Genomic DNA, 27,902 nt, shown 5'->3' on the forward strand with positions numbered 1-27,902 from the left:
AAGTTGCTTCTTGCTGTCTGTAAGCACAGTGGCTCGGCACATAGTAATCATAGTCACTTTATAAATGCTTACTGACTGACTTGACTCCTAGAGCTTGACTATTCTCGCTTCTCTTCAGTTCTCGTTAATATAATCAATTTATTTCAACTACGGCCCTGCCCGGCCCAGCCCGCCCCCCCCTCCTCCCCTCCCCCAGTCTGACAGAATCAACTTCAGGGGACATCACTGAGCTGGGTAGTTTTCACAAGGGTGATTCTCAGGGAAAATTCACCACCAAATCTGCCCCATCACTGCAAACTACCTGAGGCAGAAGTGCATTGCTGCTCCACACCTCCTCGCTCAACAAACCTAGAGCATTTACCAGGCAAAAGTCACCAAGGGGAAAGGCAGGCAGGGTGCTAGCAAAGGCAGCACCCTGGCCACTGCAGAAGCACAAAGGACCCTTCAATTGAATGAACAGGAATATTAGTACCAGCCCTCCCTCCCGAAGGACTTCAGACACAGAGAAGAAAGCTCATCTCATCATAACACAGATAAGGACTGCGAGGATGTGGCAGGGCCTGGAGGGGACCTTGGAGCCAGGAAGACGCGCGGTCCGGTCCTAACTCTGACCCGAGACAACAGTTATCTATCAGTGAGCTGAGAGCCCAAAGGAGGTGCTCTGACCCGCACGGTCTGACAGAGATTTCTCATGGGGGGGGGGGGGGGGAGCACCGGACAGGGTGAGAAAAAGGGGATAGGTTTCACGGAGATAGAAAGGGGGCAGGACTCTGGGTAGGCGGGCCTCGAAAAGGCCTGATGAGGCTGCGGGGCAGAAGCGAGTCCATCGGTCCCGTCCGGCTCGGGCACGGTCAGGCGAGGGCGGGGAGCATGTGGGGGCTGAGCCGGACACTCGGCTGGGTGGAACGACCACCGCCCCCCTCCACCCCGCACTCTGGGCTAGGATGCGCCCCAAGTGATGCCCGGAGGAGCGGCAGCCACGGGCACAAACTTTCTTTGGCACCGAGAGACGAGGCCCCGCGGCCGACTCGTGGGACGGTCTCTGTCCGAAGCTCTCGGATGGAACATTAGCCCAGCCGGCACGAGCCCCTCCCCCCCGGGCCGGAGGGGGGACGGTGGGGGCGCCCCCCGCAGGGGAAGGCCGAGGCTGCACCGCCCCTGCTCCCCCAACCCCCGCAGACACAGGTGCCCGAGAACTTGGCCCCGGGGAGGGGGAGGGGAGGACTCTTCCTCCAGGCCCCCGAGCGCGCCCCCCTTGGGGTGCGGACGAGCTCCCCCTCCCCCCCCGACCTTGCCCGCCCACCCCCGGGAGATCCCACCTCACCCTCCACCCCAGGCACTCACGCTGCAGGCGACCTTCAGGAGATCCATCCGGCAACTGAGGCGCCGCTAAGGCCGCCCGAGTCCTGGGTCCCGCCAGCTGGGGGCAGCCGAGGGCGGCGGAGGGCGGGGGCGCGTAGCCACCGACGCACCCCGCAACAGTGCCCCTCCCCCACCCCACCTCCAGGACCGCCCTCTACCCCCTCCTCCCAGGCGGGCCCGGCCCCCATTGGCTGAGGTGGCCACCTCAGAAAAGACGCGCCTGCCTATTGGTCAGAGCCCTCTGCGGGGCCTGCCCCTCGCCGCTCATTGGCGTTCGGGAGTAACCCGTGACTCCAGAAAGGGCCGAGCAACACCCCGCCCCTCCCCTAGCTCCTCGGGGTCTCGGGTCTTTCCGAGACGGCGACACAGCCCGTAACTCACCCACAGCGCTGCCTGAAAGCCTGCTCCCTCCAGTCTGGTTCTAGACCCTTGGGTGGCACAAGCCCAGGGTGGCAGAACTCGAGGCGGTGGCGCCGCCCCACGAGCAGCGATCCCGAAACATCATCGGCCGCATCTGCCACCGCCCTTTGGTGCCGGCAAAGCGCTTTCCCCACAGGCTTGCTTTCCTTGGAGCCTCACCCCACCTCCCCCCGCCCAGGCGTTACTGTCTCCATTTTACAGACGAGGGAACTGAGGCGGGCGGAGGCCGCCGAATTTGGTGCTGCATTCTATCCCTGGCACCAAGTCCCGTGACACTGCCCAATGAGCCTCAACACGTCCCGTGCTGCCCACGGTGCCCAACAGCAGAGGAGCGAGATTGTTTAAAACAAAAAGGGGCATTTTACTTATGTGTCACCAAGAATTCTGAACCTGCGAGTACTCTTAACAGCATTCTGATGATAGTTGTCTTTTTAAAAAACTATTAAGTATTTGAATTAACATTTGGAATATTTTTAAAAATTTGTTTCTCCATTAGGGATTTCTACATTAGAGATTCGCTTTTGGAAATAGGAACTTGACACTAACTATAGGATCACAAAGGAAAATAAATGAGGTTTCCTAACCTTTCCCCAGATCCTTTAAATTAACCATTAAAAACTGCTTTTTCAGCAATTAATTTTTTATCTAATAAACCAAGAGACACTGTTGTTCCCAAACTTAAATCCAGGCTTTCTCTAATTACCTTAAACCATGTGATTTAGGTTATTTTAAGTATATACTGCTAACATACAGGACATCTTGCTCCTTGCTCCACTTAGGTGTCCAGAATTGTGGGGACTGTTCTATATCAGCATTTCCCAAATGAATTAGACCACAGACCCATCTGAAGACATGAAACACAAATGACAAAATCTGTAAATCCTAGAAAAGGCAGGATCAGGAAAAATTCAGAATAAAATAGAAAACTTAAATTTATTTTAATCTTGAAAAAGTGGTCCACAGGAGTATTTCCCAACATTTCACGTTTAAAATAACAATAATAATGGGTCTATTCAAGAAATAATTGCACTACAGAGCATGGCCTGGGACCCATCTAGAACCTATTCAACAAATACTCCACTGACAGACCAGTGGCTCTCAAGCACTAGCTGCTCTACCATTAGGTGTCAGAAGGCCATTTTGCTGGTTAAGATGTGCTAAAAGTGGAGAGTGCCTGAGGTCCCCTCACTAGAATGTTTCACTTTTCCATTCCATGTACCTAAGGGCTTGTTGATTGAATAAGGAGTTATTTTTAACATAGCTACATTTTAACACCCCCCACTCACCCCCACCCCTCAACACAGACACACCCCAGACATAAAAACACAAAGACACACACACACACACACACACACACAGACACACACATACACACACACACACACACACTGCACCCTCTTTGCCATTTACCACCCTCCACCTTCACAGACCAAACACTTTCAACTTGGTCATCTTTTAGTGGATGTAAACAATTGCCAGGACTCAATATGGGTAGTGTCAGGCACACAGTAAGTATTAATAAGTGCTTTTTCATGCATGCATATTCATTATCTACACAGATGAAAGCATCACAGAATTAGAAAAAAGAACGGTGCATAAAATGGTCTTAATGAAATGGAGCAGTGTATTTGACCACATGTAATTCATGTTATTTTCCAGTTATCTACTGTATTCAAACAGATGGCAAAGGAACACACGAGAACTTCTCAGGCTTTCAAATGAAAGACAACAGGGAATCGTAAACACATCAGTTAATCTTACAATTTCCAGTTTCTGTCAATTATACCATCATTCATCCAGTTCCCCATATTACTCCCACAGCCAAGTTCTGTCTATTCTCCCAAATTTTCTCACATTTGTCTGATTTTTTTCCATTCCTACTGCCAACATCCCAGTACAGGCCTCTATTACTACCCACCCAGACCATTAAAACAATTACCTAGTGCCAACTCCCAATTTCAGCTGAGATGCAAGACTGTCCATAACCTGGCACCACACCCACCCCTCTTGGTCAGACTGTCCTTCCATCCTTTTGTTCATACCAGTGACTAACCTGAAGGCCTGGCTCAGATGCCAGCCACCTCCAGGCCAGATTCCAAGTCCTTAAAATTGCCTTTTCCTCCACTCAGCACTTTGCTTACTACTTCTCCTTTGGCATTAAATCTGTTTCCTTCAGTCCCTAGAGATGTGAGCACCTACTATGACTTTATAGTCATCTAAGCTCCAGCAGGGTCTGGATCCTGTCATTCGGCCTGGAGCTTTCAGACCCCAGATCTGCTCTCTGTACCCCGAAGGCACCTGAGAACTATGTAGTCAGTTTCATCCTTGTCTTCAGATAGGCTGCTCTTAAAGCAACCACCCGTAAAATTTTAACTAGGAAAGGTAATTTAATGAATACAAAAAACCAGTTATCAATCCAGAGCAAAAAGTCTGGCTACTTAGGAGCATCTCTGATTGAATTATCTGCATCTTTTAAAAAAAAAAGTTAAGTTGTTTCTGATAAGCTAGATGGCCAATGCTCAAAATGCTCATAACAAGCATTAAAAAACGGCCAGTTATGGCTCTCCAATTGTAACTAATTTTCCCAAAGTAATGTCTTCCCTAGGTAACAGTAGTTATTGTGTGACTTCATTAAATTTCTACAGAGGTTTTTGTTTGTTTTTGTTTTGGGAGGGTTTTTTTTGGTTCAGGATTAAGATTAAAGTTTGGTGATCAGGAAACCTTCAGTAAATAACCATTTTAAACCAAGTTTGCATGCATGAGAAAAACTTTTAGAAGAAGAGCTAAAAACCACACACCTACAAAGTTAAACTTAACCTTTTAGGAAAAAATTGTATTTAACTATAAAACTCACATTCTTTAATAAATATGACCCACTAGGAGGTGGGAGTAGGCCAGTTATACACAATTAGGAGGCATGTGCTCAGAAATCACCTCAAAACTAAAGTGTTTTTTTGATAGGGATGACAAATAATTTAGGAGTAACAGGGGAAAAGCAGGATATAAGATGTACTAGTATTAAATAAACTACTTTTTACCCCTCTGTATAGCAGCTTAGGCCAAATGCCTGGAGCACACAGGCTTTGAAGGACAAGAAACTTAAAGTGCCATCCTGGCCAAATGTCAACGGTATCCGAATACTTGGGTTTACAAAGTCAAGTCAACCAATAAGCTTCTTGAGAAAAGCTCAGCTTTGTCTTAGAAGGAAGGCTACAAAATTGGCTGACATACAGGCACACGCCATGATTGCACTCTCAGAGGTCTCGGGCAAGGCTTCAACTTCAAATTGAGAACCACTCTCCTTTATGAACAGATGTGGGATCTAGTGAAAAGTGAACAGAATTTGGCCTCCAGGCCCTGTTTCTTACTACCTGCTTGACTGTTGGCAAGCCCTTCCCAACTCTGGGCTTCCATCTCTTTCTTTGTAAAAAGACTACATGCTTAGCACTGTGCAGAGTGCTGGGGATACAAACAGGACAGTAAGACAGTGAGGAACGCACAGTCTGACAGGGAGACAACACCTGGGGAAGGCCTCAGTGGCAAGTCAGATGCAAAGGTTCCTTCCCCTGGTCGTCAGGATGCAGCAGCCTCTTCTTTCATGTCATCTCCACTGATGAAATCTTACCGGATTTGACAGGGCCAAAGACTCTGGGAAGAGAATTTGCCTTTCTAGCTCTCCATGGCTGTGGCTGCAGCGCCTGAAGGAGCTGTGGCCAGGCCACATCTTCCCAGGAGGATGGCTGCTGACGTTACAATGGAAGCAGGACCTGAGAGGACGCTGTTGCGGCTGAGGCTCTTGGGCTCAGAGGGGAGTCAATGATGGTGGCACTTTGACTGCCTGGTTCGTGCCCCTCCTGTCTGGCTGCTTCAGTGAGGATATTGTGGCAAGAAGGACTTGCATTCAGCACTCCCAACTTTACAACCAGCCACTATTTTTCAAGTCATATGTACCTTTGTTTCCTCACGAACTTTTTTTTTTGGCCATTTCTCAGCATGTGAGTGACAAACTTAACACTAGGCAGCTTTTCCATCATGCTATTTGAAGTCTGTAAAAATCAAAACCTGTTAATGGTTTTTTTTAAATCAGATAACTAATTTTACCCCTCAGTAATATTCATTAATTCACTTCTAATATAATAAGCACTAAGCATTTATCCAGTGTCTGCTACATACTAGGCCTTGAGAAAATACAAAGGGGTAGAGGGATTGGAGACCGAAATGAAGCTAAAGAATACATTTAGAAAGGGGATGGGTAGGGAGAGAGGGAGGTATGATCATTCCTATGAAAGAGGTCAGAGGATTAGAAGGAATTGAAAAAGTGGATGGTTAGGTATTTGGAGGGGTCTCAATATAAAGTCTCCTAAGATAAGGACAAGAGTTGGGACCAAGAAGACGACAAAGAATAAGGTGCTGAACTCCAGAGAAAGGGGTTGCCTTGGGGCTGCGAGAGACCAGTCACAATCCTCTGTATATGGAGAGGGTAGGGAACCAGCATTTATTAAGCACTTTATGTAAGGCACTGTGTTAAGCTCTTTATAAATCTTATTTCTTTGAATCCTCACAACAATCCTGGGAGGTAGATGCTATTATCATTCCGGAAGTGAAGGGACTTGCCCTGGGTCACACGGCTAATAAGCGCCTGAGGCAGGACTTGAACTCAGGTCTTCCTCATTCTAGGCCCAGCACTGTAACCACTAAACAGATAATGTCTGGTTGTTAAGTGATAGAGACAAAGGGAAAGTCTGGAAGGGGCAGATCTTGCCTCCTGGACCAGTGTTAGGTGGTATGAATAAACGTGGTGCTGGAGACGATGGCCAGGGATACAGGTTTAAGGAGAGAAGAAAGGATCCAGAATGAAAGGAAGTTTGTTCAAATCAGATTTCTCTTCACCAATCCCCTGATGTATTCTAAAGTCCAACCAGTAGGATCCATGCTATCAAGGAGATGACAATAAAAGGTTGCAATTTTTTAGGGAGTCACGCTAGACAAACACCCATGCAAAGATTGAGGTAAGCAGATGGTATGGTCCAAATGGTTGGGAGAGACAATAAGTGGTATGAGTTGAGAAGGAAAAAAAAAACATTCCATGATATGGTAGGGCAGTGATCCTGAGAAGTGGCACCTGAGAGTGAATGGCACCTATAAGGATGGGTACAGCTCCAATCAAGGAGAGGTATGTAGAACACAATGTGCGGAAAAGCAAAGGCCACTTCGGGGGGATGAGAGAGACAGAAGGCAGTGAGCAAATAAATGTGGCTGGACCAGAGGGGCCTGAGAACAGAGAGGCTGAACTTAAAGACTGAACTTGGAGTGGAAGGCCCTAAATGCCAGGCTAAGCAACCATGGCAAGTTCTCACCTACCACATTCTTTCTCACTTGGAATTAAAGAGTTCATCCTTTTCACCAACCAAGTGAACACAAAGTGAAGTGTGCTGTTCCTACTGTCACTCAGGAGCACCTCAAAAATACCAAAATTAAGAATGAATATGGAGATTGCTTTTGAAAAACCACTCCTACAGCATGACCAAGGCCGTAAGACTATTAAAACCCTCTCTTCCATCACTCAGTGGTCCAGAGTAAGATTCCCCAGCACAAACCTCAAATGCAGGCTTCCTCTTCACAATCAGCATGCATCTATGACTATGGCCTTGGGGCCACAAAAGCCAAGCCGAGGCTGGCTGCCCAGGCATGTGGTCATTAAGCATCAGGCCCAGTTATGTGGATTTGTTATTTCAGGCATCCCAAGGGCCCCAAATGCACACATCAGTTTAGTAACAATGAAAAACATGTACTGTTCTCACAGAACTTCATCAACCACACATTTTCCACTACAAACTTGCAGATACTTGTTAGACAAGAGGTTTCCATTTTCAGAGGGCAGAAACTTCACTGAACCTTCTAAAGATGATGATACACTAGAAAAAACCAAGCACTAATACAAGATGATCACAGTTTCTCATTTCTCGCCTCCTTACCCCCATTATAGCTTTGATGTCCTGGGACCATGGAGTTATTGAAAAAGTCCTACCTGGAGCTGAAGCGTATGCCGAAGGATGGTCTCTTCTAAGGCCTGGATCCACTTCTCCCTCTCATCAGCATCGCGAGCTGTGAAAGAAGGGGTATATCATTATTGCCTTAAGCATCAACAAAACATATTTTTTAACATTACAAGTTCACATTTGATATGATGATGTTACAGAACTTTCTAATTAGAATAGACTTTCATTTTCAGGCTCTTTCACCCACAAATGTTGTACTGCAGGGCAGTGGGAAAAGCCTTGGGCCTGGCTCAGGAGCCCTAGGTGGGGCCTTGTCTTGGCTCTGTCCTCTCTAGCTGGGGAAACTTGGGTAACTCATTTCCTCTTCACTACACTTAGTTTCCACATTTGTAGGATGAGAGCAACGGACTAAAGATTCTCTAAGGTGACTCCAATGCTACATTTCCGGGGTTCAGAGTGCTGAATCATTTACCCCACAGACACTTATTAATTGCTTACTGTATGCAAACACTGCGTCAAGCACTGCAAGTCTGGAGAAGATGGGGCTCCTGCCAAGGGGTTCAGAGCCTAACAGAGGAAAGGACCAACACCGAAAAAACATTTGCAGCATGCCATGGGCATCAAGAGCTGGCAGGCAAGGGTGAAGGTCATTAACAGTCCCAGGGAGCTTCATTACAAATGAATTCTGTCCACAAACAATGTCCAAACTCACTCTGGCCCCACCCTGTCTTTGGCCAGAACAATGTTAGCAAGGTGGACTCCATTCTACCTCCCAGGTCCTCTGGTTTGTGAGAGATGGGAAACTCACTCAGGGCAGGGCCCTTTCCTAGGCACCTCTGAATCCCCTACACGGCCACACTCTGTGCCCTGAAATACAGAAGGCACTCAAGGGATGTTTGCTGGATGAACAACTGAAGAGTGAAATAGCTACGAGATGGGCAAAGAGAGAAGAGAAAAGCAAGGACAGAGGAACATGGCTAGCACTTACATAATGCTTTAAGGTTTGCAAAGCACTTTACTTAAGGCATCTCACTGTATGCTCCCCCACGTGGGGGTGGGGGGGGAGGTGCTAGAGGCAGGATTTGCACTGAGGTCTGGCTATCTGCTGCACCACCTGGCAGCCTTCATAGATTCACGGTCACACACCTACTGATAAACTGAGGGCCTGATCTGTGGCACTTGGCAGAGTTCCAAATGGACCATCTTGGCCAAGTCTAACATTCAAACTGTCCTGAACCAGGGGTGGGTAACCTGCGGCCTTGAGGCCCCATGTGGCCTTCTAGGTCCTTGGGTGTAGCCTTTTGACTCAGTCCAAGTTTTACAGAACAAATTTTTTTTATTAAGGGGATTTATGCTGTGAAGTTTAGATTCAGTCAAAAGGTCACACTTGAGGAGCTAGAGGGCCACGTGTGGCCTTGAGGCCACAGGTTCCCCACCCTGGTCTAGACTCTACAGTGTGAAGTTCGGTATGGCGCTCTTCAGCATTTGCCCTGAACTCTAGGATGGGACCCCGTTGTTCTGCTTTTTTCATTTGCATCTCATTTTTCTTCCTGTCTTCCTGTTACAAGAAGTTTTTTTTTCATTCCTGTCAAAAGAAAATTTATCAAAGACCAAGACAGACACTGAAGTAAAGGAAGGAAGCTTTCTTGTTGTTGTCATTCAGTCACATCTGACTCTCGGTGACCCCATGAACCATAGCACACCAGGCCCTTCTCTCAAAATCTAGCCAAATTCACATCCATTGTTTCCAGGACACTATCTGTCAATCTCATCCTCTGCTGTCCCCTTTTCCTTTTGCCTTCAATGTTTCCCAACACCACGGTCTTCCAGTGAGCCCCATCTTCTTATTATGTGGTCAGCTTCACTATGTGACCTTCCAGTGAATAGCCTGAATTGATTTAAGTACTGACTGATCTGACCTTCTTCCTATCTAAGAGACTCTAAAATAATCTTCTCCAGCACCACAACTTGAAAGCACTGATCCTGTGGTGCTCAGTTTTCCTTACAGTCCAACTCTCACAGCCATACATCACTACTGGAAAACCAGAGCTTGGCAAGGTGATGTCTCTGCTTCTAGTCTGCTGTCCAGATTTGCCGGAGCTTTCCTTCCAAGGAGCAGGCATCTTTTAATTTCATGGCTGCAGTCACCAAATGCAGTGATCTTTGAGCCCAAGAATATAAACTGATACAGCTTCCATTTCTTCTCCCTCTATCTGCCAGGAAATTATGGGCCCGGTTGCCAAGATCTTAGGTTTTTTGGAATCAGAGACCTGAGTTTGAATCCCAAAGCCATTTCTTTACGTCCTGTGGGAAAGCTGGCCCCACATCCCCCCTCAGGGTGCAAATCTGCAAAAACCCAAAGGATGGACTCACTGATCCTTTTGTTGTTGCTGTGGCTGTTTAGTTGTTTTCAGTCTTGTTGGATTCTCTGTGACCCCATTTTGGGTTTTCTTGGCAAAGATACTGGAGAGGTAGGGCCACTTCCTTCTCCAGTTTATTTTATACATGAGGAAACCAAGGCAAGGAAGGTCACACAGCTGGCAAGTGTCTGAGGCCAGATTTGAACTCAGGAAGATGAGGCCAGACACTGTGCACTATGGCACCATCTAGCGGCCCCTTCCAGTCCTGGGAATCTATGAAATCGAGGAGGGCTACTGCACCTGGCCCCCGGCTTCAGGGAGAACACACACATTTGCGTGAGTTTCCCTACCTCCCTCACCAGCTTCAACCATTTCCCTCTAGATATTTTTCACTCTAAACCGAGCCTGGTAGGAAGTGAATGAAAGATCAGTAGTAACAGCTAGTATCCATATGGCCCTTTAGGGACTGAAAAGCACTTTACATTAAGTATGATTTAAGTTTTAAAATTCAATTTTTAAAAAGGAAAGTAACACCAGAGGAGACAAGAAGCCTGCGTTTCAAGCATGTTTGCCATTATCTCAATCTGTCCATCTATCTGTCTACCTATCTACCTGTCTCTATCCATCCAGCCAGCCCTCTCTCAATCATCATCACTGACTTTAGCAAAGTCCCTTCACATCTCTGGACCTCCATTAACTCATGTGTAAAATTAGACATGGTCTCTAAAAGATCAGAAAATCAGGGGGTAGAATAGAAGAAATCTTTGGGATCACCTGGTCCAAACTTTTTGTTTTAATTGGTTAAAAGGCATTTATTAAGCAATCGCCATGTGCCAGGCACTATGCCAAAATACAAAGAAATGTAAACACAGTCTCTGTCCCCCAAGAAGCTCATATTATGATGTGAGAGATAACATGTAAATGACATACAAGATTTGGACAAAAGAGATGGAGGTCACCTCAGAGGGGAGGCACTAGCAGCTGGGCAGACCAGGAGAGGTCTCAATTGAGCAATGAAGAAGTATTTCTTAAGTGCCCTCTGCGTGCCAGGCACTAGGTTAGGTACTGGGGATACAAGAACAAAGAACGAAACAAGCTCTACCCACGAGGAGCCAACATTCTAATGGGGGACATGAGTGCATATGTAAATCCACAAAGCACAAATATAAAGGGAATAAATATTCAATATTAATAATTCATTTAATATAAGGTGGTTTGAGAGAGAGTACACTAGTAAGCAGTTGGGATAATCAGAAGAGGCCGCCTCATACAGAACATGGTGGTTGAGCAGCATCTTGAAGGGAGAGACTATGAGGCAGATGTGACGGGGAGAGCTTTCTAGGGATGGGGTACAGCCAAGGCAAAGGCTCAGAGATGGGAGATGAAGGAATCTCCAGAAAGAAGGTTGTCTTGGCAAGATTGCATAGTGATGTTCACTGAGGCTGGACACATCATTTGGGGCCAGGGAGTGTAGTGCTTTAGAAGCTAAACATAGGAGATCATATTTTATTCTAGTGACAAAAGGAAGCCACTGGAATAGACCAAGTTGAGGAATCACAGAGTCGGCTGTGCACTTAAGGAAAACCGGTCTGGGCAGCAGTGTAGAGGAGGCTGCGGCTGTGGTGAGAGGTGATCAGGGCCCACATAGGCAGAAATGTCAATGGATATGTGAGACAGGGAGAATGAGGAGCTGAGGATGATGGACACTGGAAGGAGGGACAGTGATGCTTTCGACAGAAATGAGGAAGGATAGGAGGCGGGGGGCAGTGGGGAGAGAATGAGTTCTGCTTTGGATATGTTGTGTTCCCAATGTCTCGGAGACATCTAGCTGGAAATGTCCAAGTCACTGCAGACGCGGGCCTGAAGTTCTGGGAAGAGAAGGGGGCTGGATATTCCGATCTGACCACCAAAGGCGGAGAAGTGACAGGTAAGCCCTTGAGATCTGATGAGGTTACCAGGGGGAGAGTGCAGTGAGGGGAGAGAAGGGGGCCCAGGCCCTTCAGGAACACTCCCAGTCATAGAGGAGACTGAGAAGGATGAGTCAGACAGGGAGGCAGCAAACCAGGAGGCAGGAGCGTCATGAAAACCCAGAGAGAGGAGAGAATATCCAGGAGGAGAGGACAGTGAGCAAAGCTAAAGAAAGATGGGGCCTGAGAAAAAGCCGTGAGATTTGACCACTGACAGAACATTCATAATGCCTTTTTTTTCTCCCTCATCTTCCTTTTTTTAACAAGTGAAAGGGAAGAAGGGGAAGGAATAAGCATTTATGTAGCACCTACTACGCACCAGGCACTGTGCTAAACACTTTAGAAATATCCTCACAACAACCCTACAAAGCAGGTGCTGTCATCATGCCCATTTTACAGGTGAGGAAACCAAGGCAAACCGAGGTTTAATGACTTGTCTATGTTCAGCTAATAAGCTCTGAGCCTGGATTTGAACTCCAGCCCTCCAGACTCTGGGCCCATTGCTCTATCCACTGTACCACTGCCTCCAGAGATGGCTGAGAAGAGGGAGAAGGGAGAGAGGGGGAAATTGTGGACAAAAGATATTAAGAAAAATTGTTTTTAGAACAAGATCATTGAAACTTTGGAAAGAATATTTTCACTTTAGTGACAGATAAGGTTGAAGCTGGATTACCAAAGGCTGAGGAGTGAATGAGGAGGAGAGGTAGAGAGCACAGGTCAATTTCCAATGCCTTTGGCTAATAAAGGGAGGGGAGACAAAGGAAGACAGTTGAAGAGGATGGCAGAGTCTAGCAAAGGTTTAAAGATGAAGGCAACTTGGTACCCCTGCAGAGCTGAGACCTGATGAAATCCAAAGCACCTAAGAGAGGGAGGTGAGAAGGGAGAGGGGGACCGGGAGGCCAGAGACGAAGTGTCACGTGAGGAACAGCAAGGGAGCCGGAGTCAATGGATTAGAGCACACAGAAGGAGCTGAGGTCATGAAAAGATTCAAACAAGACTTTGTATTTGATCCTGGATGCACTGGAGCTTACTGAGGGGGGTGGGGAATGTGGATCTGCCTTGGTCAGATCTCCACTCCAGGAGAATCACTTGGGCAGTTTAGCGGAGGATGAAATCCAGTGGGGAGAGACTTGAGACTGGTGAGAGGGCATAGTCTAGCAAGAAGTGATGAGAACCTGAAGCAGAGTGAGAAAAGATAAGCACACCTGAGACAGAATAATAACAATTGAGATTTATATAGCGCTTACTATAAGCTAAGTGATTCATGATCATTATCTCATTTGACCCCCTAGGAGGTAGGTGCTATTGTCATCCTCACTTTACAGGTGAGCAAACTCAGGCAAACAGATTAAGTGATTTGCCCAAGGTCACAGAGCTAGTAAGCATCTAAGGCTGGGTCTGAAGTCAGGTCTTCCTGACTCCAAGCTCAGTGATCTATCCCCTGCGCCACCATTCACATATCTCAGCCTCTTCTGTTCTTGCCTCTGTTCTTCTGCAACTTCTTCCTAGACCTTCACTCAGGGTGTGCTTCATCTGTTCTTCCTCAGTCTCATTGTATGACTGATCTCACCTCCTTTTCCAACCACGGAAATGGGCATCTACTACAGGCAATAAATACACTATGTTTGGCACCATGAAAGCAACTGAGCTAATTAATATAACATCTCGGCCTCCTAGGAGTTTACAGTCTAGTAGGCCTAAGAATACCTTCAAAAATGTGATTTTTAAAATGCTAGGAATTCCTGGTTTCCTTTAAGACTCAAGTATCACCTGGATGAGGCCTCTCCCAGTCTCCCTCAGTGCTATTGCTTTGCACCCCACAGATGCCACTCCTGGCCTTCTGGCTATTACACACACACACACACACACACACACACACACACACACACACACACAGAGTATCTCCCACTTCTGTGCCGTTGCACTGGCTGACACCATGCCTGGCATGCTTTCTCTCCTCAGCCATAACTCCTGGCTTTCCGGACTTCTTTCCAGATTCAGGAAATTCCGCCTTCTGAAGAAGGCCTTTCCTGGTCTCCCTGACCTCCCAAATTCTTTCCATTTACATCTTATTTCTCTTGTACATACACTGTCACTTTCATGTTTTCTTTCCATTAGAATACATACTACTTGAGGATCCTGTCTTTGCTTTTCTTTGAATCCCTAAGGCCTATCACAGCTTCTAGCACTTAGCAAGAGATTAAATGCCTGAATGTCTCTTTATGGCCAGTGCACTGCCTAGCATAGAGAAGGCACTTAATAAATATGTGCTGATGGACTGATAAATAGAAATCAGAACAGAAGTGCACAGCAAGGAGTATGGTATTGTGGCAAAAGAGCACAGGAAGACCTGCATTCAAATCCACAGCTAATACTTAGAAGCCGGGTGACCCTGCACAAATCATTTCTCTTGCCTCTGAACTTACTTTTGATCATTTTCTATGAACATGTAGTTTCCCTCAAATAGGAAACAAGCTCCTTAAGGGAAGGCCTTTTCTTTTTGTCACTGCAGCAGCTCCAGAGCTGCTATCAAGTGATTTCATCAGTGCAGGGAGGTAGTGGGTAAGGGACTCCCTCTGCCCATTAATGCAGGTCAGCACCTCCCCTGCAAAGGATGGTCTTTTTTTTTAATTTTTTTTTTTTTGCAGGGGGGAAGGCAGGGCAATTAGGCTTAAGTGACGTGCCCAAGGTCACACAGCTAGTACATGTGTCAAGTGTCTGAGGCCACATTTGAACTCAGGTCCTCCTGACTCCAGGCCCGGTACTCTACTCACTGCGCCACCTAGGTGCCCAAAGGATGGTCTTAAAGAGCTGACCAGAAACTCGCTTGAGGTCTCACAGCCCAGCTGACTGAACCGGGGCCTTCCTTCAATATCTACTATGTCATGCTGTTGCCTCTATGTACTGGGTACATGGTAGGCACTTAATAAATGCTTGCTGAATTTACAGTGCAAATGAAACACTATGTAATGATAAGGAAGAGTCAAGTCAACAAACATTTATTAATCACCAGGGCAATGAGCTAAGCACTGAGGATACAGGCACCAGGGATTCAAAGAAAGGCAAAAATAGGCCCTGCCCTAAAGGAGCTCACATTGTAATGGAGGAGACAAGCTATGAACCAAAAAGAGAGATACAGAGTAGATGGAAGGGAATCCCAGAGAGAAAGCAAGGGAGAGGGAGTGGGCTCTAGGAAAGGCTTCCAGAACCAGAGGTTCGCTGAAACCTGAAGGCAGCCAAGAGGGAGAAATGAGGAGGGTGAGAACTCCAGGCGTGGGAGATAGCCAGTGAGCACAGAGTCAAGAGACAGACTGTCACCGGAGAGGAACGGCAAGGAGGCTAGAATCGCTGGATCACAGAGTAGGCAGAGGGGAATAATGAGTGAAAAGACTGAAAAGCAAGACTGTGTTAGGTTGTGAAGGTCTTAGTCAAACAGGGAGAAGTTTCTGTTTAATACTGGGGGGAGGAGGTGTTAAGGAAAGGTTGGGGAGGGGGAGAGAAAAAGAAGAGGAGGAAAAGAGAGCATGAGCAAGCAAGCTGATCAGACTTATACTTTAGGGATAGTCCAGGTATGAAGTGATGAGGGCTTGTACCAGGGTGGAAGCAGTGTCAGAGGAGAGAAAGGAGCACATACAACACAGAATCAAAAGGACCTGAAAACAGAATGCATTTGGAAGGTTTGAGTGTGGGTGACTAGGAGGATGGTGGCATCCTCAACAGTAACAGGGAAACTGGGAGGGAGCAGGGGAAGAGGATGGAGAGGATGAGTTCAGTTTTGGACATGCTGAGTTTTAAATGGTCATCTACAGGTCACCCAGTTGTGGATGGTGGAGAGGGCTAACAAGTAGTTAGAGATATGAGTTTGAAGGCCAGGAGAAATGTTAGGGCTGGATAAATATATCTGAGCATCATCTGCACAGAAATGACAACTGAATCCGTAAGAACTGAAGAGAAAATCAAACTAATACGTGGAGAAGAGATCCCAGGAGAGCCCTGAGGGGTACTCCCTGTTAGTGAGTAATGAAGATTCAGCAAAGGAAACTGAGTAGGAGCAGTCAGATAGGTAGGAGTGGCTCCCACACTTTTCAACAAGATGTTTTCAGCAATGTTGTCAGATGCCTTCAACGAAGACAAAAACAGCATTGAAGTCAGCTACCACACTGATGGTAAATTACTTACAGCTTAATCATGTAATGGCAACCATACTGGCATACCCAGGATGGCTGCTAGTGCAGGTTCTTTTATCTGCTTTACTAAGGAAAGACAGCTGCTTCAGGGGTCAACAATCTTCTTTAATTTAAACAGAAAAAAAAAACCAGAAGAGAAATAAACCAACAGACAGGGCTCTACTGTCTGAATCAAAGCTTTACATCCACCACTGAATGGAGAGAGCCTTCACCTCTGAGCAGCTGAGGAGCTCTGAACATACGGCCACCCAGAGTCTCAACCAGGGAATCACATCCTTCTCATAAGTGAGCCCCCAAAGCAAAAGCTCACCTACCAGAATATACACTCTTTAGGCTCAGTGCCTAATTAGAAATTAACAAAAGGTGTGTAAGCCTTCCTACAAGTAAGCAAGCTTCCCTTAATGGGCTCCACATGAGGCCTATTGATGGGAGGAGAAGATCTTATTCCCAATTAACCTTACAAATTACAGATGGCAATTACTACAAGCCAAGACTAGAGAAGAGGCAGAGTTGGTATGCAACTTTTTGTTTGCAGATGACAGTGCACTCAATGCGATCTTTGAAGCTGGGATGCAAAAGAGTATGGACTGATTCTCTGCTGCTTGTACTAATTTTGGCCTGACTTTATTAACACCAAGAAAAGGGAGGTTCTCCACCAGCCAGCACCACACCATCCATATGTGGAACCAGTGGCTACAACAAATGAAGAAAATATGAATTCTCTGTATAAGTTCACTTACCTTGGCAGTATACTTTCCAGGCACATACACTTAGATGATGAGGTTGATGCATACATTGTCAGAGCTAGCTCAGTGTTTGGGAGGTTCTGAAGAAAAGTGTGGGAGAAAAGAGGTATTAGGCTGCCTACCAAACTGAAGGTCTACAGAACCACTGTGCTGACCTCATCGTTGTATGCCTGTGAAACCTGGACAGTCTACGAGCGCCATGCCAAGAAACTGGATTGATTCCATTTGAATTGTCTTAGGAGAATTGTGAGGATCACCTGGGAAGATAAGGTACTGGACACCAAGGTCCTTTTTAGAGCTGAACTGCCAAGCATACAAACTCTACTACAGAGAGTGCAATGCCAGTGGGCTGGCCACATTATTTGAATGCCAAATATACGTTTGCCTAAAAGACTATTTTATACAGAACTCACACAAGGCAAGTGCTCACATAAAGGTAAGAAGCAATACAAGGATATTCTCAAGGTCTCTCTGAAGAACTCTGGATTCGATTGTGAGACATAGGAGACACTGGCACAGGCCTGCCCAGCATGACAGGCTCACATCAAATACAATGCCATGCTGTATGGGTAAAGCTGAATTGCAGTAGTGCAAAGGAAATATGAGATGTACAAATTTACAGCCTTCTCCACTCCAAATGTTCATATGACTATTTGTGCCTGACCTGTGGTAGAGCCTTCTCAGCTCATATTGGTCTGATCAGCCACAGCTGGACACACCTGTACCTTGATGCCAACAGTGATGTCATCTGGGTCCTCTCTGAGCACCAAGGACAACAATCTTTGTATCTGGCAACTTGCTTTGCACAAAGTAGGTACTTAATATTCATTGACCTGAAATCCAATCTATGTTCTATGACTCTCTTCCAGCCTTTGTTACCACCTTCCCCTGGATCTTCCCTCTGAGCCCAAGCCTTCTGGTCTGTTTTCCACAACTATCTTTGCCCAGTTCCCCTCCTTATCATAAAGGTGCCCAGGCATGGCAAACACCCTGCATCAATAAAGATCACTGGAGTGAGTTACTTTGCTTCCCTGACCAAGTGGTCATAGAAGGGTGATGGAAGTGGGTTTCACATTCTCTCTTTGCCTGTACTGAACACATTCCCCAGTTATCTCTTTATTTTGCTATTCCTTCAAATCCTGCTCAAGCTGACCAGCCCACATTCCAAAGGACATTTGTGCACCCTTTCTAATTCCTATTAGCTGGAATGTTCCATGCAGGCTGCCTGAGCACTGCTCCTGCTTGTCTCAGAGGTCCTATCTTTACAATTCATGCTTACTGTCATCAGCAAACCCTTTTATCACAAGTGGCACTGGGGGAAACTGGGCTGTCCACAATATCTTAAGACTAGAATCAATTAAGTTCTGAGTGAAGTGTGACCCTGAGAGAACCATGTCTATTTCAGCCCCAGGACTTTGTCCCTTACCAGCCTGGCCCACACAGAACGTCAGGGGTGGATGGATCTTGTCGACCCCCTCATTTTACAGAGGACCATGAGAAGAGGAAGGGGCCAGGTCACAGACGTGGTAAGCAACAGAGACAAAACTCAAATCTGGGTCCCCTGACCCCAAGTCCAGCTCTCTTCCCATGTTCCCTAGGGTTTTCCAGCCTATCCCCCAAGAGGTAGCACAGAGTAATGAAAAGTGCCCCAGATTTGACATTCAAAGACTTGGGTTCAAATCCCAGCTCTGCTACTTAATGTCTAGCCCTGGTAGGACCAATCCTCAAGTACCAATTCAATCTAGGCATTACGTTTTTAAGGACATCAATAAGTTATAGAAGTTCAGAGAAGGGCAGTGATGACAAGACTGGCTAAAAGAACTGTGGACATTTAACTTGGAGAAGGATGAAGAGGAATCCCACAGCTTTCTTGGGCTACACCTGCAGGAGGGCTTAGACGTGTTCTGTGTGAAAACTAGGTGCAAGGAGCGGAAGATGTAAAGAGCCAGACTCGGCCTGAGCGTGGAAAATCTGTTGACGACAGGAGCCTGAAACACATTAGCTGAGGGTGAGGGGCTTCCCTGCAGGGGTGTTAGGGATTTGTTAGGTGTACTAGCAAAGGTACAGGGGGGACCATCAGGCTTCCTTTTAACCCTGCCTGAGATTCTGTGGTACCTCTTTGACCTCAGGCCCATCACTTTATCTCTTTGGTCTCAATTTTCTCATCTGTAAAATGAAGAGGCTCAAAAGGCCCTTTCAACTCTAATTCTGATCTTTTTAGAAGCCTTCCTAGATTCCACCACCCTCTGAGAAAGTTGAGTTTATTAGTAGCTCAATGAATAATACCATCCAGGGCTAGATTATGAGGAAAGGAAATCCCGGTCACTCCCTGCAGTGCCTACCATATAAGGTAACACACAGGATATGTTTTTAAAAGAGAAACAAAATGTCCCTCCAAGAAAATACTGTTTTTCAAAAGTATTTTCTAATTTTATCTCCTTTATCTCTTTTCCACATTTGTCTAATCATACTTCCTATTTCCTGTCATTATTTATGCTTTCAATAACAGTAAGAGTAGATGAAGTCACTGAAAAGATCTCACTTTCTGATACAGAGAAACCACAAATTGCCAATGATTTACTGTAACAGTTGCTCAAACGTGCCTGCCACCTACTGCTCCCCGGCATGGGTACAGAGCACTGGGTCTGCGCTTCCGGAAGGGGTTGCTTGCTTCTGTTCCCATCCACAGACAGAGAGATGGGGCAAAGTGATGGCCCTCTTACAGACCTGGCACTGTGCCAAGAGTCCCTTACCAAGGAACAACCAAAAGCATTTGTGAAGGCCTGATAGTATGCCTGATGCTGAGGAGATAAGGGCTCCTTGCCCCCACGGAGCTTCCACTTTATCTGGGGAGAGCTATATTGGCACAAACAAAATAGATACAAAGGAAGAACAGCTCGGCACACATCTCCCTCTTTCTGACTTCTCGGGCAGCTTCAAGCATTCATTCTGAAGCCTCCCCTTCACTTTCTACCTCTACAGCCAAAGGATCATAGATTTGGAGATGGAAGGAGCCTTTGAAGACATGGAGTCCACTGCCCTCATTTCACGGATGACAAAACAGACTAGTGACGTGGGGAGTGAAAGAATTTGAACTCAGGTCCTCCGATTTGTTGTACTATGCCACATGGCCTCTCTGAAGGCGGTAGCCTGAATAATCTTGTTCATTCAGTAAACATTTATTAAGCACTACACTGAATGTGGGGGGGGAGGTTTACAAAAAAAGGCAAAAGCAGTGCCTACTATGTGCTGTGCACTGTGTTAAGAGATGGAGATACAGAGAAAAGTGAAAGACAGTCCCTGCCTTCAAAGAGCTTACGGTCTAATGGAAGAGACAACATGCAAACAAATACAGGCAAAGCAAGCTATAGACAGAATAAGAGGAAACAATTACCAGAAGGAAAGCACTGGAATTAAGAGAGGATGGGCAAGGCTCCCCGTGGGAGGTGGGGTTTTAGTTGTGATTTAAAGGAGTTCCCATAAGTCTCTGAAAGTTTTGAAACATGAAGGTTGTTCATGTAGTACATTTACAAAGTTAATTGCTGGCATCATAACATACAAAGATGTTGTTGCCGCTTATAGCAATTCACTTTGCCCAGAACAGTGGCTTCTAAACTTACTTGGTCTGAATCCCTAGCAGTGCCCCACCCCCTACCAGTTTCCTTCAAGGGTAACCTCATTCATTTCCTGACCCCCCTCCCCAGATGCTAGTGCCCCCACCCCAAATTCCCTTGTAGCCATTTGGTATATGTTAGACATACCAACAGATGTACACGTTGTCTCTTCCAGCTGGATTGTCAAAGAACCACCCAAACAGTTTTATTTTTTGTCTTCGTACCTACTATGCCTAGCACAGTGCCTAGAACATAGCAGGTACTTACTAAGTGTTTGCTGATTGGTTGTCCGTCATCTTCCACCAATTCTGCTGGGCCATTAGCCTTTCACTGCTACTTCCACATAGCTGCCCAGCCCTTGTTCAGGGCTGCCCCCACCACCAGCACAGACTTTGAGAGGACACAGATGGGAAGAAGAATAAGCAGGCCAGTGGGAGGGCCCCTGAGTGCTGCACTGCCTCCGTGGCTGATGCTGCCAATGCCATCACCTTTGCCTAGCACAGATGCTGCCACCACTGGCCCCAAACCTGGTGAGAAAAAGCTTCCCTAGGCTCTTGACCACCCCTTTTCTGGCTGGTAACTGGCTGAAACTGACTGAGCCCTGGACCTACCTCCTCCCAATTATCTTAGACTCCCTGGGGTATGCCACCTCTACTCCTGCCTACTTTGGAAACCTCTAGCCTGGAGTGCCCTTCCTGCCTGATCTCCCCAGGAGGAATGATCTCTCCATCTGCTGAGGTCCCATAATATTTACTCCAGAAACACTCAGAATCTACCACCTCTAAGCCTTCCTTCAGTTTGTCACAGCACTCACCATACCTGGCCCTCTTACTTGCATCATAGATATACTTGAGAACATACAGCTTGTATTCAGCCTGACCCCCACCACACAACACGTGTTGCCTGTAGCGGGAATGTTTCTACCCTTGTATCCCCAGCACAGACCACAGTGCCTGGAACACAACAGGAACTTAAGAAATGTTAAGTTGTTTAACTGAAACACACACACACAGAGTAGGGGAAAGAAGAATTTGCTGAACTGCTCAAATACCAACACTATAATGGGCTCAGGTTGTCTAACCACCTGTGAGTCAGGTGATGGTGCCTGTTTTCTTAGACAAAGTGGTCCCTAAAGAGCTAGGGTTCTATTTAAAAAAAAAAAAAACATGTCCATAGGAGAAATTAATTGCAAATCTGTTGCCCTTGGGCCAACTGTGGGATATAGCTGCTGAAATACTGATGCAATCGTAGGCTGCATTAACAGAAACATAACGTCTGTATCAAGGGAGGTGACTCTATGTCTGGCACACAGTAGGCACTTAAATGTTGGGTGCCTGACTAACAAACACTTAAGAAAGAGGGAAAGGAACTGGAGTCTGAATGCAGACTGAAGCTACCTATTTTCACTTTGTTTTTTTCATGATTCTTTTCTTTTGGCCTGTTTCTTCTTTCACAACATGATTAATATGGAAATATGTTTTACAAGTCTGCACATACATCAGCTATATTGATTTGTTTACTGTCTTAGGGAGCGGGGAGGGAAGGAGAGAATTTGGAACTCAAAATTGTTTTTTAAAAAAAAGAATGTTAAAAATTGTTTTTATGTGTGATCGGGGAAAAAATACTACTTTAAAAAGAAAAGGAAAGGCCCAGGACAGTGGAAGGGTTTGTCTAGGAACCATATCATATGGTGAATCGAGAAGAAAAGTGGGATGTTTAGCTGGGAGGAAGAAGGAGTGGAAGGTATTGATATCTACCTTCAAACAGATGAAGCCAGAAGCCAGAATGCACAGGGAGGGAGAGAAGTGAAGGAGACAAGCGTAAGCAACTTTTTCACTGCTAAATCACAAATTCTCTGAGCCTCAAAATAAGGCTCAGTTTTGTTTTAATTTGTAAAATGAGCAAATTGGAGCTGATGGCTTCCGTGGTCCTTCATACCCTTGAATCAAGGATGTGGTGAGATCTCGCTCTCTCTCTTTCCTCCTAAGTCTGTTGGATCTTCCTCTACACCATGCATTCACACCATATCTCCCCTGCTTTCCTTGTCCAACACTCCTGCTCTGGCATTCTTCATCCTCAGCCTCATCTTTGTTTAGTTCCCACCCCTTAACCCTAACTGGCCCCCAAGGTCTGGTCTAGGCTCTATGGTTTTTTCTCTCTATCTTGGCTCCATTGGTAATTTCATCTACTTCATGCAGCTGACTCCCAGATCTCAGTAAAGATGCCTAGTGGACATTTCAAACTGGACAAAGCACTGACATCTTAAACTCAACATATCCAAAACAAAGCTCATTACCACCTCCAACCCCCAACACACATACACACAAATCCACTGCTCTTCAGAACTTTGTTGTTTCTGTCAAGGGTACCAGCATCCTGCCCATCACAGATTCACAAACTGGGATTCTTCTTCTTCTCTTTGCTGTACCTCCTCCTCTCCCCTTCCCCCAAAGGATCAGTTGCCAAGTCTTGCTGCCTCCAAACAGCCCCAGATCATTTCTATCTTTTGAACATTTTCACTGAACACTGAAATCCTCTCAAGCTGTTGTCCTAGATCTCTCCTCTCTTTCGCAGTCCAAATGACTTGCTGCCTCTACCTCCTGGCCTTCTAACTCACTTCCCAATCCTTTGCAATCTGGCTTCCACCCCCATCACTCACTCAGGACTGCTCTCTCCAAGGTCACCAATGATTTTCTTTATTGCTTAATCCAACACTCTTTTCTTCTTGGTATTCATTCTTTTTGACTCCTCTGCACGGTGTGATACTGCTGGGCACCCTGGCCTTCTCCCAGTTTGCATGACACAGCTCAGGCTTAGTTCTCTTCTTACCAGCTAGCCTGATCCCCTTCAGTCTCTTTTACCCCTGATGTCAGCTCTGGCCTGAGGCCTCTCTATTCTGCTGGTTATTTCATCAGCTCCCCTGGGTTTGACAACCACCTCCATGTGTGTAACTCTCCAAAGCTAGCCCCAACCACTCTCCTAGTCCCACATCCCCAAATACCTGCTTGAATTTCTTCACCTGAATGTCCCATTACGGCTTGACAAATTCAACATGTCCAAAACTGAACTGGAACTCAAATTCTCTTTTCCTCTACACCTACACTCCTCTTAACTTCCCAATTTCTCTTGAGGATGCATCATCATTATTCTAGTCACATAGAAGTAATCCTTAATTCCTGTCCTCCCCAAAGGTGCAATCAGTGATCAAGTGTTACTAATAGACCTCCACAACATCTCTCCAATGGATCTCCGCTTCTCCCTACTCCCAAAGCTATGACTGGTTCAGGGCCTCATCAGCTCTCAGGTGGATGAGCACAAGAGCCTCCTCATTAGGCTCTCAAGGCAGCCTAGATGGAGCTGCCAAACTGATGTCTTTAAAGCACAGGTCTAGCCCGCTCAAGAATCGTCAGTGGCTCCTTCCTGCCTCTAAATGTAAATTCCTACATATGGCATTTCAGACTCTTCCCAGTTCGGTACTTCAGACTCTTCCCGGTCTAACTCTGGCTTTTTCAGACTTCCTATCACTCCATTCATGCACTCTCTGAACTTGTCTTCTTGACATTTCTGTAAGTCAGCGTTAATCTCCCACCTCCATACCTTTGCAAAGACTACCCCATGTACTCCTTCCTCATGTCTGACTCCTAGGACTTCCTAGCTTCCTTCAAGGCTCAGAGTAATGGGGAAAGGATCTTAGGAAGCAGAACCAGGAAAAAAGGAGTCAGGGAACAAAAGGAATAGAATACAGAGAGCAAGAGATGGAAGTATAAGAGCCAGAGTTCTAAGTTGATAGGTTTAAGTAAGTAAGCACCATTGGTTATGAGAGTTTTATGAATTAATTAAAAAAAAAACCTGCAGTAAGCCACTGTCAGTTCACGATCAGTTTCTGGGGAACAGGATGATGTGACTTGACTAAAATTCAAAGAAAATGTTCGATGAACATTTATTAAACATCTACTCTCTGCCAGGTGCTCTGTGGAGATTACCAAGACAAAAATGAAAGTTCCAAACCTTCAAGAAGTTTACACTCTATCACACAATGACCACTTCCATTTGTTTCTCTTCCTTCAATATTTCAGGGGTGATCTCATCTAGGTAAGTATTCCCTTCACTGGAATGCACTGTAACCCACCTATGCCTTCTCACCCTGTGTGACCATCTATGATCTTATTTTGTAAAATCTACCTAATAAATACGAAGAAATAACCAAAGAATTATTCTGTGCCACCTTGGCCCTAAAGCTACACATCATTCAGTTCACTAGCTTATTCATCAATCATGATTATCCAAGGACCATGGGGGACAGAAGAAGGAAGAAGCTATTGTTCGGCCTATTTGCCTACTACCTTAGGAAGAAATGGCTATTAACTGGGAGAAACCTCACATCTTTTCTATGCTACCCCTACCCCCGATGCCAGAAGTGGCCACCCAACCTTCAAGAGAAGGTTTCCTATACCACATCACTCCTGAAGAGCTCAAACCATCACCAAGCACTGCCTCTGGGGTGCCTGGTTCTACCCTGTGGGACAAAACCAAATTAACCTCTGCCAGTAAGAGCCCTTCGTCTATGTGAAGACTACTATCCAAACATCTGTGAGTCTTCCCATTCCAGGCTTATGGTGCGATCATTTCATAGGTCTCTTACTATTCTAGCCACCAGCCTTCTGGACACTCTACAGCTAACTGACATCCTTCCTAAAACAGGGCCCCTTAGACCTTGATTGGTGGCAATTTATTGGTCATGTGTGAGAAAGGAAACTGTGGAGTAGAGTATAACACCCAAACTATACACCTGAGAGACTGGCAAGGTGGCGACGCCCTCAACATAAACAGGCAAGTTAAAAAAATGGGGTGGGTTTTTAGAGGAAGAAGATGAGTTCCGTTTCAGAAATGTTAAGCTTGAGATATCTATGGAATATCTAGTTTGAAAAGTCTGCTAGGTAGTTGGAGATGCTGGACTAAAGTTCAGAGGACAGGAAGAGGGGAAGGAGAGAGAGAGATTGGCCCAGGTATATACAGAACTGAAAGTTCTCTGTAGAAAGATGTTAATTAAATGCATCAAAGCTCAAGAGGACACCAACTGAGAGAATGGAGAGACAGAAGAGGGCCAATGACAGAGTCTTGGGGGTATGCCCAGGGATGGCAGGAGGGATGATGAGCCTGCAAAGGTTTCACTTAGTTCCTGCTACATTTCAGATGCAAAATATTCTTTAATTAATGTTTGACTGATGACTGACTGATACAAGGCTTCACCACAAGAACTGAGGATGCTTATCCTGGAAAAGAGAAGAATCCTGCTTGGGCCCCCAAAGGCAAACCTAGGAACAAATTTCAGAGACCAGAGGAGCCCTTGGTCAGGTGTGCTGTAGAAATGGGTTAAATTAAATCTGAGATCCCCTGAGATCCCTGATTCAGATTTTGTGAGAATACTGCTTTTTCATATTAAGCTTACAGTTAACTAAAAGTTCTGTTTTTCTTATATAAAATATTGTCTAGCCAAGTCCACTCAGTCTTTTAATTCAGAATCTGATCACATTAAGCCAAAAGATAGGAATTTACTATTACAGTCTCACCTTTTAGAGATTCAGCTCATTGTTCTATTCTGTTAAGATGAACTAATCATTTAAGAAATACTTATTAAGCTTCTATAATGAGGTCACAAAAAAGAACTAGGTTCAAGTCCCACCTCTGACGCATTTACTATGTGACCAAGGAGCAAAAATTAATCAAAAGTCAGACGCATAACAAGTCTGAGGTGTTTCTGGCAGTGCTCAGCCGTGCTGCATCACACAGCCTCATGGCAGCCTCCGTTCTGAACATGAAGCATGCACACTTTGCAGTACTCATGCCCTCACACCATGCAATGCCAAGGAACACTGCAGAAAGGAGTGGATAAAGTTGAAGAAGCCCTGCCCTAGGCGACTCTCTAAGGCCAGACACGACGGATGAGTTGCTGATCTGTCTCATAAGAAAGTCTCCACCATGGGAGTTTCCTATACCTGATCAGATTACAAGACTACTCGCTGTGGTAGGTAGTGAGGGAGAAGAGGCACTCAGAGAATGAGAAATACGCCTTTGAGGAGCGTATGAGAACATTCCGAATCTTTAGATATTTCTTCTTTGTGAGAAGCAGCTTGGAAAGACAGCCCGCCCCCAAGCGAGGACAACACATGTGTAACTCCCTCCTGACCCATACAAGGTGTGTGACCCAGGGTGACTCACGTAACCTTTCCACACCCTCTCTCTATGATGTTAGAAGGGGCTTCCTCACTGAAAAATTCCCTACCCCAATGAGAAAACTATCATCAGTCCTTAAGAAGTCTGTGTGCAGTGACTGCCAGACATGTTATCTGACAGGACATGACAACAGCCTGGCAGAACCTGGAACCTTTAAAGTACAAGTGCGGTAAGGATGTCTGACTTCTACTACTGAGGTTGCTACATGCAGGGCAGACGTCAGAACTAGAAGAGCTTCGTAGAGACTGATCAGGGCCTAGGGGAGCCATGATGTCAGAGGGCCCCTCAGCAGTGCCCCAGGACTGACCTCTGTCCTTTCAAGGACTTCAATCTTCCAGCAAAAAGGTTCTAGCTACAATGCAAACCTCAGCATTCACTGGAACTGACATCACCGCAAGACGTTTTTGCAGAAAGCATGTTTGGAAGGGGGTTTAGGGCGTATTTGGGAATAATTTTTCCTTTTCTACTTTTTGAAGAGGTGGGAGGTGAGGAAGGCCTTTCCTTACCTCATCATTCTGCCAAGGCCCAGTGCTGCCTGCAACAATGAAACAGGAAAAACAGCACTGAAATGCATCTAATGGTTCTGTACAGATGAATCTTCAGTAATACAGATAAGGGGCCCAGGGATTTTTGGCTCTGGGGGTAGGATTGCATGGCAAAGGCACCTCTGACTAAGACTTTCCTGAGGCATATTGCTAATTCAAGGCAAAATGGAGAAGGGACATGAGGAGAGCTCAAAGACCAAATGACAAGCACAGCATCTCAGTAGGAGATGCAAACACACTACATGAAGTAGAGGTTAGGGGCACAATACTGCCGACACCCTGGGTTCAAAAAATTTGCTCTGAGCCAACTGCAGGTAAGGGCTGGGGAATTTGGGGAGTGGGAAGAGCAAGTAAGGTCACAACAGCTACCCTGGAACCCAGGCAAAAACACTGTGAAAACTGCCTCCTTGCCCGGGCATGCTGTCCCATCGAGGTCACAAAATAGTGGTAACTTTTCACCTTGGGAAG

At 46.0% G+C, this 27,902-nt stretch overlaps 1 protein-coding gene across 13 annotated transcripts in view; it reads right to left on the reverse strand.

The window, feature by feature from the left end:
• OSBPL9 (oxysterol binding protein like 9) overlaps positions 1-27,902 on the reverse strand; it is a 146,104-nt gene that overhangs the window by 64,803 nt on the left and 53,399 nt on the right. For 11 of the 13 annotated variants that reach the window (XM_036755064.1, XM_036755061.1, XM_036755059.1 and 8 more), the window contains one exon: positions 7,811-7,887. In XM_036755064.1, coding sequence (XP_036610959.1) covers positions 7,811-7,887 — 77 coding nt within the window. Of the gene's footprint in view, positions 1-1,344; positions 1,525-7,810; positions 7,888-27,902 lie in introns of those variants that run through there. The other 2 variants (XM_036755070.1, XM_036755069.1) reach the window with 2 other exon arrangements.

The sequence above is a fragment of the Trichosurus vulpecula genome, chromosome 4 (genome assembly GCF_011100635.1).
Source record: "Trichosurus vulpecula isolate mTriVul1 chromosome 4, mTriVul1.pri, whole genome shotgun sequence".
In the NCBI taxonomy this organism is placed as follows: Eukaryota; Metazoa; Chordata; class Mammalia; order Diprotodontia; family Phalangeridae; genus Trichosurus; species Trichosurus vulpecula.